The sequence below is a fragment of the Oryx dammah genome, unplaced genomic scaffold, assembly GCF_014754425.2.
Source record: "Oryx dammah isolate SB20612 unplaced genomic scaffold, SCBI_Odam_1.1 HiC_scaffold_21, whole genome shotgun sequence".
Classification (NCBI taxonomy): Eukaryota; Metazoa; Chordata; class Mammalia; order Artiodactyla; family Bovidae; genus Oryx; species Oryx dammah.
Window position 1 is genome coordinate 42315296 of NW_024070205.1, and position 17962 is coordinate 42333257.

Consider the following 17962-nt stretch of genomic DNA (forward strand, 5'->3'; position numbering starts at 1 on the left):
CAATGAAGATCCAGCACAACCGAAAATAAATTAATCAATGAAATAAAATGTTTAAAAAGACATACCGGATTAGATTGCAAACACGTTAGGGAAAGAATCAGATTATCTGTTTATTTCTCTTCATCCTTTCTCTCCAAATCATTAAAAATGAACTGCTCATGGGAGAGACATATACAGGAGAAAGAACGGAAGACTACAAAGACCAAAGGCCAGTTTTCCTAGATGAGGACTACATGCTTCCTAAAGGAAAGCAGTAAGCCAGTTCTACACCCCCAAATACTGTAAAGTGCACAAAGTATTTTTAGCAAACACACAAACATTTTTCCATATGTCAGAACCAATAATCCCGACAGAGCTATGCTCCTTATCTCTGACTAATAACTACTGAGTATGTTTAGGAGATGATCTCTCATCTACTGTGTGCAGAAGATATATGGCACCCTGCTTCTCTAGACATCTAGCACACAAGTCTTGCAATAAACCGTCATCCAAGTGCCTCACCCACAGTGACCCATTTTCTCCTCATGCACCACAAGCATTAGCCACACTGTTCTGCTATGGAAGAATGCCAGGGGGAGTTAATCGTTAACTGCTTGGAAAGAAAAAAAAAGTCTTGGATGCTTCATGATATAGAAATGCAGTCTGTATGTCTTCCAAGTTTATCAGATTTCACAGCCACACATATGAAAGCAGGTCACATATCACACTGAGAACAGAATGTTTATCTCACTCAACTGGTTAGGAAGTCTAAGTTGGCAAAAAGAATAGCAACTTTATGTATAATCACAGTTAACATGATATTATTCATGTGCAAAAGAATTAAGTAAACCCCACAGAAACCTCAGAAGAGTGGTAAGGCAGGTAGCTACGTTACAGATATTATAACACAGAGAAACTGTAACATGACTGACCTCCTAGAAACTTACTGGCTGTGTCGGGTCTGGATAAGAAGTCTTGACACCTGGTATCCTAAGCATATGTCTTAATTAAACTCAATGTCTACATTGGGGGTGGGTTTTTGTTTTCTTCAGTCATAATAAAAGTCTGCAGTGATGGATGAAGTACATGGAGATATGAGAGGTTGATGCCATCTCGAACTTTAAAAAGATGTGCAATACTGTTTCATGCTAAAGAAGGGGAGATTGACCTGAAAGAAATAACCTTAGTCAGGAATGTCTGAGCCAGACTCCTAGAGCTGCAGGAACTTACGGTGTGGTCTTAGGAGTGTCACTAAAAATTGTAAGGCATAAGCTCCTAACTGTAGATCAAAAATGGATGTTCCCTAGTCATTCGGTAAGGGGTATGATGTAAGACTGTGACTTTTGGAGGATGGGAACAGTCCTAATTTCAAGGACATAAAATGGCCTCCAGCACGGATTGGAAAACCACACTGAACACATAACTGAGCTTGAACTTCTCAGAGATGCTGTTGAAGTGCAGAACAGGGAAAGGGCAAGCATTTAGGGAGAAGGGGAGTAGGGCATTGGGGACTTTGTTTACATTATCTCATCATTCCAAACAATAAACCCGAGTGATAGATATTAATGTGCCAATTCTTTTGATAAGAAAACCAAGACCCAGAGAGTTGTCTAAAGTCAACCAGTAATTAAATAATGGAACCATCATTTAACATGGATTTATCTAGAAACAAAGTAAGATACTCTGAATCTCCTAGTGTCCCTAAATCTAAATTAAATACTCTTGTTTCTGAGAACAGAGTTTAAAATGTATTGAAATGCATTCTTACTTTTGATCTTTATTTGTTAAGTTAATTTAGAAAAGCCTCCTTTAGTATTCCTTATCATATACTACTACTACTACTACTACTACTACTACTAAGTCGCTTCAGTCGTGTCCGACTCGTACATAAATTTAGCCCTTTATTTCTCAAATATTTTTACAAACGCAATATCTTTTTGGCCTGCTACATTCCCATGAGGAAGATAGGCACAGTTTATGGTGAAGTTATATGCCCAGTTTATAACAAAGAATAAGAATCAGAAGAATTAAAAGATTTGTGCAGCACAGCTGTGTACCATGAAGTGGCATGCTGGCGTCACCCTCCTAACTCAGTGTTGTTTCCCTAGACAGTAATGTATCTAAAAGAATCTGGTTGACGTCAAAGGTGGTGGGACACAATGAAAAAAAAAAAGATAAAATGGAATCAGGAGAGAAAGATTCAAGGCATTCAACAGTAGTTCACTAAAATTCTCCAAGCCACAGTTTCCTTATCTGTAAAATAAAAAGAATTATGTGATCCCAACTCACTTCTTAGAATTGCCTTTATAAAACATAATAGCACTGGCATATGTTCTTAGAGTCTGTGAAGTAGTTTCATATTTTATCTCACTTTATCCTTCTTATTATTAATGTTATTAATCCTTTAAGACAAAGTAGGTCATCAATTTATACAAGTAATAAAGGGAAAGAAGTAAACCAGCAGTCTGCATATATTACTGCAGTTTAAATTATTGTACTTTTAAGGCCTACCCGAACACAGCTGGAATTTCCTGGCTGTTCAAGGTAGCCTTGAATCTTCAAACCAAAAAAAAAAAAATCCAAAACAGTGCAGACAACAGATATTCTCACCACCCTGAGAAAGGAGAATGTTAGGGTAAAGGGGAAAAAGTTATAAATTTAAATAACACTTCATATATTTTGAGTAAAAAATGATCACACACAGAAAAATCTCTTCTTCCCTGAGGGAAGCTGAGAACAGACTCCTAACGGTCAAACGTGCAGTGATATTATTTTCTCTTTCTCTTGTCAGAGGAGATTCAGCCTTTGAAATATGTGTAGCAAGACTGCAGATTTCAGTTTCATGATTAATGAACCAAATTACGTTTTATTTCTTAAATGTGTGGAGGATTCATCCTGTGGTCTTCCCTCGAACTTGAGGATTAGAGCAGCTGAACAGCACATCTGGTTGTAGGCAAAGCGCTCTGGGTGGTTCTCCTTTTCCCCTCCTTTAGAACTAGGCAATGTGGGAAACTGCAGAAACTTTTATTGGGCAAGTGTGGTTTTTAGTCCTCAAAAATGATGATTACTCTCCCTGTTCCCCCTTCCTCATGAGAAGGAAGAAGGTGAATTATTTAGCTCTATCTAATAATTTTAAAATTTTGTTCCATATGCTGTTATATCACTTGCTAATACTTACCCTAAAGAAAATATTTGCACTCATCAGGCAAATGTTTCAACATAAACTTGCCTGGGAATGATTTTTACACAGACTTCATAATAACAATTTATATTTTCTCTGCAATTATCACTTTAAGTAAGGGCTGGGGGACTGCCGACTTTCTAATCTGGATAAATGCATTATCTTTGATTTTGCTAAGTGCTTCTTTCTCTGTCAAAACACACTACCGTGTGCTGGAATAGGTCATTATCCAACTTGATCATCATTCTGCAGGGTACAGAAAAATATCGTTTTCCTCCTCTTTTTTCTACAAAAACATGTATGAGTCTCAAAACATTTAATAAAAGAAAGTTAAGATCCAGGGATCTACAATAATAGAAAATTTTCAGTCCCTTAAGATATTTTCTCTGCAGTTTGCTTTGTGGTACTTTTCCTCACTAAATCATGTAAAAAACGAATTTTTTTGAGCAGTAGCTCTCCAACTGTGGTCTCGGAATGTCCTTTAGGTATTATGCAGGCTTTTCCAATTTCTAAAGGAGACATGTGCTCATGTCTAGGGAAGGTTCCCAGCTAGAACAAGCAGAAAAGAAAAAGAAACTGTTTACTCAGAAGGTCTTTACTGCTGGAAATGTACCCACTGGAACTTGAGAACACTGGGAAATAACTGTGATGTCACAGCTCTCATCATCTTTGGAGAGCTTTTGTTTGTTGTTTGTGTGTTTGTTTAACTTTTCAGTGAGAGCAAGTGGGTTCAGTGTGTGTGTTTTCTTAATTTGGGCAAAACACAATCTTTGAAATATTTTTTTTAATTGGCCATCAAGAATGTTAATACAAGCTTTGTGCAAAAGATAAAAAGAAATACTTTAATATTAAACTGTTACCTGCGTCTACCTCAGGGTGGTGAAATATAAGTGACTTGACTTTCTCGCTAAAACTTTTTAATGTAAAATAATACATTTTCTAAAATAAGCCTGAATCGCACTTAGGTATTATTCATATTTTAAAAATTACTTGCACTGAAGATTTCAGAAACAGAAGAACCACTCAATGCTTCCTATTGAGTGGAAGCAATTATCTATTGCTCCCCCCAATTATCTATTTGATTTATTTGTGTACTGAAACTGGATTAAATCTTTTCCCCTCCTAAAAAAGAAGTCTGTAATCTTAAGAAACTTCTCAAAGTAAATTAACAATCACAAAATATTTAAAAAAGAATTAAGGTTTATTTGCACAGGAACTGATTATTTCTACAGTAAGCACTGAAAAAAGGGATTTGCTTGGTCTGAAAGAGGCAGTCAAAGGTGTTCCAAGTAGATCATGGGAGCAGAACCTTGAAAGGTAGCATGGATGGGTTTGGACAAAAGAGCCACAGAGCAGGGACATTTCAGACCAGAAGTCAAAGAATCAGAAAAGAGACTAGAGGACATGGACTAGCCTAACTGGCATACCAGGGAAAAGTAGAGGAATGGTTCAAATCTGCATGTGTATGTGTGAATGAGGAGACTGCTGGGCAGAGAGAAAAATACAGATTGTAAAGAGTGATTTTTTAAAAAGAACAGGACAAAAATTTGGTCTTAAGTTAGGAAAGAATGAAAAGCAATTGTGAATTCTAAAGAAGGGGAGAGCCATGATTTTTTCAAATATACACATGTTCGTAAAAAATGCACTAACATTCACTCATTCATTCAGCCAATATTCTTTGAAGATCTATTATATCCACTCTCTGTCATCATCTACATAGAGGAGGACAAGAATGGATGCAGGGAGACCCAATAAGTTAGGAAGGTAGCTTAGCGAGCAAGTGAGATATTTTAAAGATTTTAAAAGGAGATGAATTCAAATGACTTGAGAAATTTGTCGGCATTTTGAGTAGGACTGAACAGAAGCTTGAGGAAGGAGTCAAGGATGAGTCCAAAGTTTCTGAGTTTTGCAACTACATGTTTTGATACAGGAAAATAGGAAAAGCTATGAGAGGATAAGATTGGGAAAAGGAGCTCACTGATGCCATGTTTTGGTTGTTTTGAGGTTGAAGCATTTTGTGCTGTTCAAATGGAAATGTATAGGTAGTGCATACACAGATTTGCAGCTCCAAGGGGGGCCTTAAAGATATATACTGGGAATCATTTGTATATAGATGGTTACTAAAATGGTGAGCCTAGAGGAGATCTCTGGAAAAGGAAACGGCAACCCACTCCAATATTCTTGTCTGGAAAATGCCATGAACAGAGGAGCCTGGCAGGCTACAGTCCGTGGGGTTGCAGAGAGTCGGACACAACTGAGCAACTAAGCACACAACACAGAGGAGATCGCTAAAGCCTTTAAAGGGTTTAGAGTGGGAAGAGGAGGGGAGGGGACCTAGTTCTTACATTAGATTGGCAAGGGGATCCACTAAACTTGGGGAGCTCATTCTATCACTTAATAAACATTTACTGAGCACAGGCGAGAGTTTGCCACCTGTCCCAGCGGTATATGACTGCTATAATCCAGTATTTAGGGAAGCAGCACAGGTAGAAAATTGAAAGAAAAGTCACAATGGACATAATTATTTAGTGTCGCCTCCCAGTCTGGATTGATGGTGCTGTGTGCCACTGCCCAGTTATAAAGATTTAGATTCAATGCCTATTTCCATTGGAATGCTCTACTTCACATATTTATGAACTACTTGTAAAGGAAACAGACTAGTAACCAGTTCCCCAAACCTCAATCCCTATGAAGTCTCTAACTAGGCCACTACAAAATGAATTGTTAGAGAGGACAAATACAAGAAAATGCCTGGTACTTTATTGATCAAAAGTCCTCATGTTTTCTAAGGATTCTAGATTTAAGAGGCTTCTGGACCCCTGGGTTGGAAAGATCCCCTGGAGAAGGGCACGGCAAAACTCTCCAATATTCTTGCCTGGAGAATTCCATCGACAGAGAGGCCCGGTGGGCTACAGTCCATGGAGTCACAAAGAGTCGGACACAACTGAAGTGACTTAGCATGTGGCCTCTAGGCACCAGTTTTTTCTGCAGCACACAGGTTGTGGATAGCCAGTTGGGGTACAGGCAATGAATTCAAAGGAAAGGATGATGGATAAGCTCAGAAGGGCAGGACACCGTCTCCCTACCACTCACCAGGCCCAAGCCAATTCTGCTAAACCCTTTGCAGACTAGCATGACTTTGTGTGGATAAATACAATGGAATCTTGAGAAAACGTGGTTCTCTGTATATATCCAAAGTGCTGGCTAGGCCCTTCACTTTGCCCATAGTCAAGCTGATTGAACTTAGCATACTCTGGCTCAAATTTTTATTGAGTTGGGCCCCTTGGCCTTTAAGTTGTATATCTCAATTGTCTTTGAAAATATTTGGCCTCCCCATATGTATTCAGAGCACTGGAAGAGCACCCATCTGTTTTTATGCTTATTTGTAACTACACCACCTTCCAGCCCTGTGAGGTCCTTTAAAACATAATGACATGGCTGATGGTGAGAAATTAAGTGAATGAGGTAAATGTTCTTACTCTCAGACAAAGGTTTGTAGGAAAGCAACTTCCCTTCCAGTTCTGGCCTCATGCTTCTGTTTCTAGTGAATACCCAAGCTCAAGATTATCTTGGAAAGTATGTATTAACCACCATGGATGCTAAGAAGACAAAATATTTATTCTGCCACTTTGTTTTTTGCAGCATTGACTTGTCCTATTGACCCTCCAAGGTCAAAGAGTGAGAAATAAACCAAGAGAGAAGTAGAAAAATCCCAAGACTTGGTAAAGGTATATCCTCACCTTTCCCGTAAGTCTCTTGAAACCCTTGCCCCAAAAGGAAGGGTCAGTGGAGGCCAGGAGTCAGATTCAGGGGTTGGAAATGCCCAAGTTGCACGCACACACAAGACAGTGGGGGCAGCTACTGTTCTCCCTTGAGGGGAACAGGAACTCTAAGGTGGCCAGAGCTCTGCCCTGTCTAAGGACTCCAGGTACTATGAGGGTTTCTGTGGCCATTTTGCAGTGTCTCATTGATACGGCTCGCTCCCTGTCTCTCAGATCTGCCCCTCTTTCTTTAAATACCTGGAGTTCATCTACAGTAAAGTCTCACCCACCTCCACAGGGACAAACCTTCTCCTTCCCCATGGAACCCAGGCATCAGCCCAATCACCCACTTATCCAGGGTCATCTAGTCCCACTCTCCTCCTGCCTCTTCCTGCTAACCCTGGAATCCTCACCATTTTCATTGCAAAGAAGTTGTTTCCGTTAAAATGCACGTGGAGCATACAGTTCAGCAGTCTAGTGATATCTCCCATCTCTTGCTACTTGTGTAGAGGGGTCTTCCAGTATGTCTCTCCCTCCTGCTGGCACCCAAGAGTTTTTGAAGGCGGGGGTTAAGTTCCAGCCCTGACCTGGGAGGAATGCACCCCCTTTCGGCGAGAGAAAGCAAGGAAAAGAGCTTCTAGGAAAGCTCGAGAGTCCGATCTAGCTGAGAGCTGCACCCCAGCGCCCTTGGAATTGGAAGGACCAGGGCTGAGGTGGGGTGGGGCGGGGGATTGCATCTTTGTCCAGGCCAGCAGAGATGGAGAACTTTAAAATCTAAAATACTATGGCTCTATTTATCTTTGCTGATTTACTGAATTAATTTTCCTTCACTCTACTTCTTCCGCCACATCTCCTGCAACCCACCCGGCAAAAAAGAGTCGGAGTCTGCAGTTCTGGCCAGTGCGATCGCCATTTCTGCATGAAAGTTTCATTACAGTCTCTCATCCGCTTGTTAAGAACATTTCTAATCGCTTGCAAATAACTCCATGAAAGTAGACAAAATAGGAACCAGAGAAGCTGTCCCTGTCTTTTCTCATAACTCGGGTCCTGGGGATTCACATTTTTTCAAATGTACTTCTCCTTTGGAGCTGAGTCTGGGGAAAACCAATTATGGCAAAAAGGAGGCCCAAAGTTCTTAAGAGTTAGAGCTCCCTCATTATGGTGGTGCAGCAAAGCAACTGGGCCATCCAGTGCCCCAAGGACCCAAAGACAGCATTCTGTCCTAACTCAGACCTACATAAATTCCTGCATTTGAGAGCTTCAGGGGGAACAGCGGAATCCTTGACTCTGCTTGTCCTCAGACTCCTCTGAGAAGTCACTTGTGTTTGTGATTGATTTGTTCTGACATGTTTTCTTTATTTTCTTTCATAAAATTTCCCTAACCCACCACCACGTGTGCCTTTGTTCCCCTTCCCCTCCCCTAAAGTGGCTATTGCCCCTATAATCGGCTTCCCAAATATGTTTCATCAAGAAAAGTGGTTCCAGGACAAGTGAAATGTAGTGGGTTTTCTTTTTTTCTTTCTTTCTTTCTTTTGGTCTTAAACCTAAAATTGATAGCCCGTAATTCTCTGTATGACTGCTTCCTTCAGGCTGCCTCACTAAATTAGACAAATGAGGATGCCAAGAATCTACTAATATTCAGACCACGGTGGAGATTCCTTGCTCAAAAATTTTCATACGTGAAAATCAAACCCTCTGACCGCTAAACACCGATGACTGTCCCTCAAACATCTCGACCTTGTATCTCCGCATTTATTGATTTTATAACAAACAGCATTCAGAGAAAAGGAAGTCGTGGTGGTTTGTTGATACGATTATTTACTGTTTGAGATGGTTGGTTTTTAATTGTTTTTAACCTGCTCATCAAACTATTTGATTTTACAAGAATCCAAAATCTTGTGTATAAATAATAATGCTGTTGACATGTGCATCTTCTTTGAATTTTTTAAAAGTTGGGGGGGCACCAAACCTATGGGACTGGCGCTCGCCCCACCTTAAATTAAAACCCCAGTTAGAAAGAAAGAAAGAAAGAAAGAAAAAACCGTCCAATCAGATTACAATCGCGCGCAATCACAGGTAGTTCTGTAAATGTTGCCACACCAAGTGGCAACTGGGAATTGGACCTTTACCGAAATTTTTCCTGTAAATGTCGGGATCCCTAGCTCGGAGGAATGCTCTGAGGATCCTGTTGGTTGAACTTACAAATCACTTGTATGGAGGATGCTGAACCTCCGTTTTTGTTCCCCGGAAGGATTGTCACCCCCTCCCCCCAAAGCCCTTCCACCCTCTGCAAAGAAAAATATGAGCACAATGCAAGCCTTACCTCCTTTTCTACAAATCCACTCCACCATTCCTAAAAATTGTACTTATGGCTTTTACTGACCCATCTCTACTAAAGGGTAAAAAATAAATACATATTCTGAGTCATTGAAAGTGCGCACCGCCAGAAACGGGAGGCACGCGAAGTTCGCACGCACAGGCGCGCACATATTGCAACTTCCTTGTACCCGAGGCCCTGGCGCTTGCTCGGGCAAAGGACTGGGGTTCTCCCGGAGCTACAGGTCTGCTTAGACGGTTTGCCCTGATAAAGAGAGGGTAAACAAGACAGGGGAGAGGAACTGTAAAACACATATTTTAAAGGAGAAATCAAATTGGTCTAGAGATCCTCATCGTTGATAATCTATAGATGTTATTTAAAAGTGAAAAAATGTAATATTCCCGGAGGTGGCTACTGGCCAGAGCAACGTTCAAAATTCGTATCTGAGGGGACCTGAGCCGGTGAAGTAGGAACATAATTTTGGCTCTGAAATTGCTGAGGATTTTTTTCGCAAGGGGCGGAAGGGGGGTGACTTGTTGATTTGGAGATGATTTATTTACCCGTGTCGTAAAATCTAAAATGACGCCCCTGGGAAGACGAAGGTACTGCAGGGACCCGTGTGACCTGTTGCTGCCCACCCGACGCCCCTGGTTCTGAACTGAGCTCGCCAGGGGAAAGTTAAGGTCGCCAAGCAAAAAAGCAGGTTTGCGTGACGCCCAAGGTGAGAGAAAGGCGCTCCGGAGTCTCGCCATGTCCTCCTCAGTGAAATGTACGATACAGCCAGTGACTCACTGACTTCTAAAATTGGGGGATCTGGAGCCCCGGGGAGTATTGGCAGCCGGGGCCTCGGATTTTAGAGGATCACCTCCCCGACGCTTCAAACTCCAAGCGCCCTTGCTCCAAAGCGGGAGGAAGTTACTAGACTGTCAGTTTCTTCGAAATATTGAGGCCATTCAGCCCCTCGCTCCTGCATGTGAGATAAACAAGACTCACTACATCTTTTCTGGACTTGACATTCGACGCTGGGGACTCAGTGACCTCTCTTGATCCTGGATTTCACTGCCTCCTCTAAAGAGAAAAAAATATTTCCAGGCTACGCTTAAAACGGTGTATTTCGTTGACTCCCCCTTGAATCGAGATCACTGAGGCCCAAATTCCGAGTGGCGGCACCGGCTCCAGGTTCCCGGGGTGTTGCCGCAGAAGATTTCTGGTGCCGTAGGTGCTGCAAATACAGACTCCGGAGGGGACCGATGTTCCGCTGTGAATTCCAACAGGGGAGCGCCCGGTGCTCTCCAAGGCGTTTCCCTGGCCTTTAAGAGCGTGCAGAAATGGGCCCCCGGGAGTGCATTAGGCGGGATGGGCGGGTGATTCCTTCGCGCCGCGTTTACACCTCTCCCTTTGTGACCAATCGATTTCCCCGCGCCGCTGTTCTGTATTTGCCGCGCACAGCGGCCCGAGGCTCAGCTGCTCCCTGTACACACTTAGCACCGCCTTGTGAATGCGTGCGTGTGCGCGCGCGTGTCTAATTGACTTTCCGTCTACCTTTTTATGACTACATGTGTTTCCAACAAAAGGTCTTATTAGGACAATCTGGTTTCACTAATTTAGAGGTTGGGAACGTGGAAGGCAGGCGCTTTTTTAAGAGTTTGCAGAAGTTCAGATTAAGAAATGACAGCGGGATGCACCGTCCTCCCAGGGGTAGGTCTGCCTATTTTTATGCCCTGGTCCTCTTTTCTCTCCCTGACTACCTCTGTTATACAGCCAACCCACCCTTCACACGCCACACTCCCCCAATGGCCACTGGATTTCTAAGGGTGTTAAAGAACCGTTTCTTTAATCTCGGAAAGTGTTTGAACCCAGAAGTTTGAGAAATTTACTAGGTTGGGAATATCAGTAAAAGGAGAAAGAAATCCTTCAACAGAGAGGAAAGTGGAATGAATAAAAAGGGGGGGGGGGACAGACTTGTGGTGTGGCCTGCAGGAGACCAGTGGCAAGCCTTCACTTTGGACAGTGCTTGGCTCCTCTTTGCTAAGATGGGTCCAGTTTGTAATTGGAAAATCTGCAAAAGTAATAATCTAACATCGCAAGTGTAAATACAGTCTGTTTTACTTATTTGAGTTGAATAGAAACTTTAGAGAGGACGTGTTTCTATATAGCTCTGAGAAGAAAAGGGGTCATTGAAATGTTCCCCATCTCTCCAAAGGAGATTATGGTTTCTCACTTGAGTAGACACCCTGCTGCTAAGTCACTTCAGTCATGTCCGACTCTGTGTGACCCCATAGACAGCAGCCCACCAGGCTCCCCCGTCCTTGGGATTCTCTAGGCAAGAACACTGGAGTGGGTGGCCATTTCCTTCTCGAGTGCATAAAAGTGAAATGTGAAAGTGAAGTCGCTCAGTCATGTCTGACTCTTAGCAACCCCATGGAATGCAGCCTACCAGGCTCCTCCATCCACGGGATTTTCCAAGCAAGAGTACTAGAGTGAGGTGCCATTGCCTTCTCCGGAGTAGACACCCAGCACGCTGCAAAAGGCGCCTGACTCTTGGTGCCATCCTCTGTCCCTTGCAGCTGGCAAGCCTAGCTCTTGCCCTCTGCCTGGAGACTCTTCTCTTCTCTGATTCACAGCCTGAGCCTCACTGTCCATGGCAAACTGAAAGTCCAGTAGCGCTCCACCAGTCCTGACTTCTGGGTAACTGTGACAGCTTCCTTGGTATCTCCTGGTTGGAGCCCAAAACTAAGGACAAAGGTCCTCCTGAACACTTGCTACCACTCAACTTACCAGACCCTCTCATTCTCACCCCAGAGATGGGGAAGGAGGTTGAGGAAACACGGCTTCTAAAAGCAACTACCCATTTGTTAGAAGGATGGGCCCTGGTCATCCCCAGAAAGCAAGGCCTATGGTGGTGTTTGGGTGTGTGTGTGATTTTGGCTTCTTCCTCAGCCCCAGGTGTCCAAAAGTTCATCCCCATCACCTCGCACTGCATTCTGTGGCCTCCTGCTGGAACTGTTTGTCTACTATTCTTCTTCAAGCATGCTTTCCCCCAGAATCTCAGTTTCCTTTTTAGGGGTCGTTCCTTACTCCTAGAAACTCTGTGATGTACTCAAGTAGAAACTGGGCAGGTTCCCACAGGTTCCATCCCTTTTCCTCAGGACAGACCGTCGCCAACTCCTCCTGCTGCCCTTTGCCTGTCCCCTAGCAAACGAGCACCCCACAGTTGCCACGTGCTCAGTGCAGCCTCAGGCCTGGGTCTAGAAGAAGCCATCCCTGAGTCGCCTTCCCACGCCAGCCTGCAGCCTCACCTCAGATTAGGGGTGCTTCCTAGCTGGTCTCTTCAACCCAGCCTTGCTGGGTACCCACTAGGAGGCCACCGTGAACCCAAACTCCCCTCTCTTTGCATCCACATAAAGTCAAAAGACAGGAACTATCATCATCCCTCCAGCTCTGGCCTGTGTGGACCCTGGGCTTGCTCTGGCCACCTACCCTGGGCCTGCTTTACACAGCCCTCTGCTTGCTCTTGGGGCAAAGCAACCCTGGCTGGTCTCCCTCAATGCACCCTGACCTTCTGTGCTGCAGTTTCTTCACGACCTTGATTTCTGTTGTGGCTCCAGCCTTCTTTGAATAATGGTAGATGCTGTGATTAATAATTAGCCGTAAAGCTGAGTGATAGGCCTGTGAAAATTCAGAATACTATTCTCCATACTCTTTGCTTCCCTGATAGCTCAGTTGGTAAAATATTCCCTAGTAAAGTGTTTAAATATTATTTCACAGTGCATTTTCTTGAGCTACAAGTGCCTACACCATCTATTAACTTGCTCCCTGCCTGTGTCACCAGCGAGCAGCTCCCCAGAAGGTGCCAGCAACCTCAACAAGGACACCTCTACACCTAGCCAGGACTTGGGGACACCGGGTCTTCATTCCTCAGTTTTTCCCTAGTGCCTGGCCAGGTCAGACCCCCCATCACCCTCTGCCCATGCCCATAGTAGGGTGGATGGGCCCTAGTTTGCTTCTGGCTAAAATACTTTGAGGGAAGCCCAGGCCTGGACCAGGGATGCAGGGCGACGGGCAGGCGGCCTGCGGTAGGGATGGGCTCTCCCTGCGGCCTGTTTCAGCGCTGCTCTCCCACCACTTTGCACAGGACTTGCTTCCAGCTGTTTCTAAATCCTGTTTGCTTTGCTATGTGTTTTCCAAGAGTCTGACCTTGGCACTGTTATTTGAAAATCATAGATTGCCAGTGGGTTCCCTGGTTCACAGCCTCTGAGTTCCAAGACGAAAGAGCAGTCAGCAAATAATAGCATGGAAAGGGATCAGCCTCATTTAAAAACTTCCAACCAAGTTCTGACTCTTGCAACCTTGAGGAGGAAATATCCAACCCCATTTCTCCTGGGATAAGCCAGGTGACAGGTCTGTTATAGACTCCTCCAGGACGTATGGATATACCTGAAGTCACGTTTTATAAGGCACAGCTAGTAACAAGGCGAGAGTTCCTTGGGGACGCGATAGTAATCAAGGAGAGTGCCAAAAGGAGACTCTACATGGACTTTTCTGGAAATCTTGGCGCTATTAGGGAGAGTTCTCCCAATGCAACACCAGGCTTGGCATTGGAGCCCGGGCCTCCGTCGCGCATCTCTCCTGTGTGGGACCATGCGGGACGGCGGCTCGGGTTTCACCCCTAAAGGACCCTCCCTTTGCTTCTCTGAGTTTCCCCGTGTCATTCAGGCCTTTCATTCTACCGAGTCTTAAACCCTTAGGCAGGTGTCGGCTACATTCCTAGACAGAGAGCGGATACGGCGTTCGAGCCGGGCGCTCCAGGGCCGCCCCTCTGGCACCTCCGGCCTTCGGAGCCCGCGCGCGGGTCTACCTCGCTTTACGCGGTGCCCTCCGCCTCTTCGGTCCCTTCCGCCCTCCAACCGGCTTACGCCACCCAGGAGAAGCCCTCCGGACCCGACTCAGCATCCTTAACCCTATGCCTTCTCACACAGGGCGGGCTCCCCGAGTTTGCACCGATCTGGGACCCTTTTCCTGCCCAGCCCTTTCGGCCGACTGGCGAGAAGATCCGCCAGCCGCGCTCGTCCGGGACGGAGAGGCAGCGCAGCCGGCTTCTGCGAGAGTCCGCGGCGGGCAGTGTCCCTGACCCCAGCCGGGGCCTCGGAGCCTCCCTCAGGCGTCCGCCCGGGCTCGTTCCTCGGCGGAGCCCTCCTCTTCCCTCCGTCTGTGATCGGCCCTTCCTCTGGCCACTGCCACCAACCTCTCCTCTTTCCTGACTTTCTCCCTCCGGCCCCCGGCGAGCTCCAGCCGCCCAGCCCGGACGCCCCCGCCCCCGATCCGGGACACACACACCCCCGCCCCGCGGGCATGCGCCCCCACACTCACTGTCCTGTTGCGGGGTGTCGCTGCCGCTGGTGAGCCCCGGCGACTCCAGTAGGCTCCGGCCCGCCTCGCCCACGCTCTCGTCCGCCTGCGCCGCCACCATGTCCCCCGCTTCCTCCAGGTCTAGCAGGTGACTGACGGAGAAGTTCTTTTTCGCTTGAAGGGTGTCGAGGTGGCTCGGGCTGTCCAAGCGGCCGCCCAGCGCCGGTTGCCGCTCCAGAACGTGCCCGTAGCTGGAGGTCATGGTCTTCCCCTCCGATCCCACCCACCCCCCTTTCCCGCTCGAATCAACACCAAACGCTGTGGGCGCGAGGGGGGAGAGGAGCCGAGTGGGGCAGAGAGAGGGGGGGAGTGGAGAGAGAGAGGGAGAGAGAGAGAGAGAAGGAGGGGAAGAACAAAAAAAAAAAAGTGGAAAGAGGGCGGGGGACCCCTTCTGTAAGAGCAGAGAATTCTGCACCAGCAGCTTTCGACAGCCTCGGTTGCTTTCCTGAGGCCAAGTCCGGCGCGATCCAAAGAGATAATCCACACCAAAAAATAAAATGAAAAGTCACCCTATGTTCAAGTCAGGAGAGAGAGGGGAAAAAAAAAATCCCTTCCAGCTCTCCAAAAGCGTCCACACGCACGCACTAAAAATAATAATAAGGGGGAGAGAGGAAAGGAGAGGCCAGCAGGGCGGGGGAGTTAGGCAAACAGAAGAAGAGAGAAGAAGGGGTGGGAGAGAAGAATCAAAGTGGGTTTTTTTTTTAAGGTTAAAAAAGTTATTCCCAGGCAAGAGTTCAAGCACCAACAGAAGAAGGCTTGTTCCAGCTTTAAAACATCTTCAAGAAAACGTGTTCCCCCTCTCTGCACTCCTGTGGATTCTCAGGAGTGACTAAAGTTTCAGGAGGAGAGGGTGATGTCTTGCAGATGTATTGGAGAGCAGGAGTCTCACTTTACTTTTCGTAAGGAGGGGGGAAAAAAGCGGGGGGCTCCAAGAGTCCGAAGGAGGGTGGTAGTGGGTTTCCCCCGTTCCCTTCGCTCTCTCCCCCTCTTCTCGCTGAGCTCCCTTTTCCTTCTCAGTTGGATCAAGAAGCTCTCTGGCACTTCAAAAGGCACAAACTGGCATGCAGAGGAGGCTTTGTAGGGAATACAAGAAAATTGGAGACCCCTGGGAGGGCAGATCTCGACTTAATAGGAGCCTGTAATTACGTGGCAAAGCCTTTGTGCGGTGCCTGACGGTTTACAGACCCCCTTTCTCCATCACAATCTCCTTCTTCCTCCTTTCCCTCGGACCAGAAAACAGTCTGATTAAGAAAACCCCCTTTGCCAACTTCTGAGCAAGAGAGAAAGAGAGAGGGAGGGAGCAAGAGAGGGAGAGAGGGAGGTGGGGGGAGAAGAGGGAGGGAAAAGAAAGGAAGAGAGCCCCTTTGGATTTTTTAAGTAAAGGTCTAATTATCATTCCCATGCAATAGTATCACGGGGAGAAAAGACAAACTGAAACCCACATTCACTTCAAACGGGCTGATTGTTTTGCTTCGGCATTAACTCCTCCAGATTTAAGATCCTGTTGGAAAATCTCATTTGCATGTTTTGATAACAGCTGCGGGGAAATTTGTTGGAAAAAATCCACAAGTGCCTCAATCAAATTTTCTTCTCTCTCTGCTTTTTTTTAAAAATAACATTTCCTGCTGTTCTAACAATTTGGGGGTGGTGGGGGTGGAAGGAGCGCCTGAGAGCAAGGAGATTAAGGCTACATTCGGTTCTGCAGAGAGTCTATTAAATAATGTGATAAAATGACCAGAGCGATCATAATGGAAGGCTCTTCCACGCTTCTTGCGTGGACTAAAGGCAGGTTGGGAAGATCTAGAAGGCTCTGAATCGATTCGAGTCTCTCCGCGCGGCTAGGAATCCCAGGGCCCGGCAGTAGGAAATTTACATATTTATTTAGCTGCAAGAAAGGACTCTAGGAGTTTGTCATAATTGCTCCCCTTCCCCCAACCCTGGCCAATTTCGTAACCTCTTTGGTGCGGCCAAGGTTGCTTCCCCAGGCTACGACGCTAAGCCGAGAGGGTCGCGCTGCCCAGATGCGGAGGAAGCAGGGCACTCCTAGAGCAGCTGCGGGCGGAGGCTCAGGGTCCAGTCCGGCTGGCGCGGGGTGGGGGAGGGGAGGAAGGACTGAGAGGGGTGGACCAACCCGCGTCTGAATCTACGGATAAGGCTTTGTCGTCCGACTGCTGAGCCCTAACTTGACAGAGGACAGAGAGGTGCTGAGGGATTTTTTCATGACCTGTTGGAATTTAGTAACAGCTTTAATAGTCTCATTAGAAATGAGTTACTATATGACGAGTAAGTAAAATATTAAGTGCTTATTTGTGGCGTTTTATGTTCTTTAGACACACACACACACATATTCCCCCACTCGCTTGATAACTAAACTTTTCCTGCTATAGCCCAGAAGCTGGGCTGGAGAGAAAGAAGGGTCCGGGTGTATGTAAATGGTTTCTGGGCTCCAAACGGCCATAGTTAGCCCAGAACTTCCAGCCCTGATCTAGGAAAAGAACATTTGATGCCATCAAAGGGCTGCAGATTGAAACCAGATGTGCTCGCCTCGGTTCTTTCCATGCATTTAATTAAGGAGCCGGGATGGAGAAGACTTTTTCATCATTAGTCCACCCACTCCCCCCTCCTCTTTACAGCCCTTCGCCCTGCTACCCCCTCCGCCCCCTCCTCCGCACCCGCCAGCTCGCACCCCCGACCGGGAGCCCCAGAGCCCCGCCAGCGTCGCGCACTGCGCCGAGCCCGTCGCTTCGTCTCCCCAGTGGTCGCGGCTCCAGGTCTAAACATGTGTCCGCGTCTGGGCCGGGGCGAGCTGCGCGGCAGGGCTATCGGGAGGCTGGTGGGAGACGGACGAGCTCCCGGGTGGGCCCGCAGGAGTGGGAGCGTTGGAGGCGGGTGCCTTGCGCGAAGATTTCCAAAACCACTGCTTGCGCGCGCCGAAGCCGAGCGCCGCGTGTGTCCGTGCCGCTGGCTGGGACGGACGCTACTTTATCTCATAGAGAGCTTTTCACCCGGCGTCCGGCTGCACGCGCTTGGGTGAAAGGGCCGAGGGGCTGTTTCTCCTTTCCACGCACTGCGAGGAGCCGCTGGGTTTGTCCCCGCAGCCGAGTCAGCCTGAATCTTCCCAGGAACGGAGCAGGCCCTAGCCTTTCCCTCCTCCCCTACCCTCATTACTCGGTTCTATTTTACTATTTCTTCTCGTCCTTGATACCGACCGAACTGCGCTTTGTGACAAAGGTCTGGATAAGGAACCAGAGGCTTCTGACACTCCACAGGACTTGCCACTTCCCCCAAAGACCTACTGATCTCCGTCATTTTAGA

The 17962-nt window shown here is 46.5% G+C and overlaps 1 protein-coding gene across 2 annotated transcripts in view; it reads right to left on the reverse strand.

Annotated features, from left to right (window-relative positions):
* PRRX1 (paired related homeobox 1) overlaps positions 1 to 17652 on the reverse strand; it is an 84448-nt gene extending 66796 nt beyond the window's left edge. The window contains exon 1 of one of the 2 annotated variants that reach the window (XM_040263535.1): positions 14609 to 17652. In XM_040263535.1, the coding sequence (XP_040119469.1) occupies positions 14609 to 14849 (241 nt within the window). In that variant the 5' untranslated portion in view covers positions 14850 to 17652. The remainder of the gene's footprint in view (positions 1 to 14608) is intronic. The other variant, XM_040263534.1, reaches the window with a different exon arrangement.
* Between the last annotated feature and the right edge of the window lie 310 nt (positions 17653 to 17962).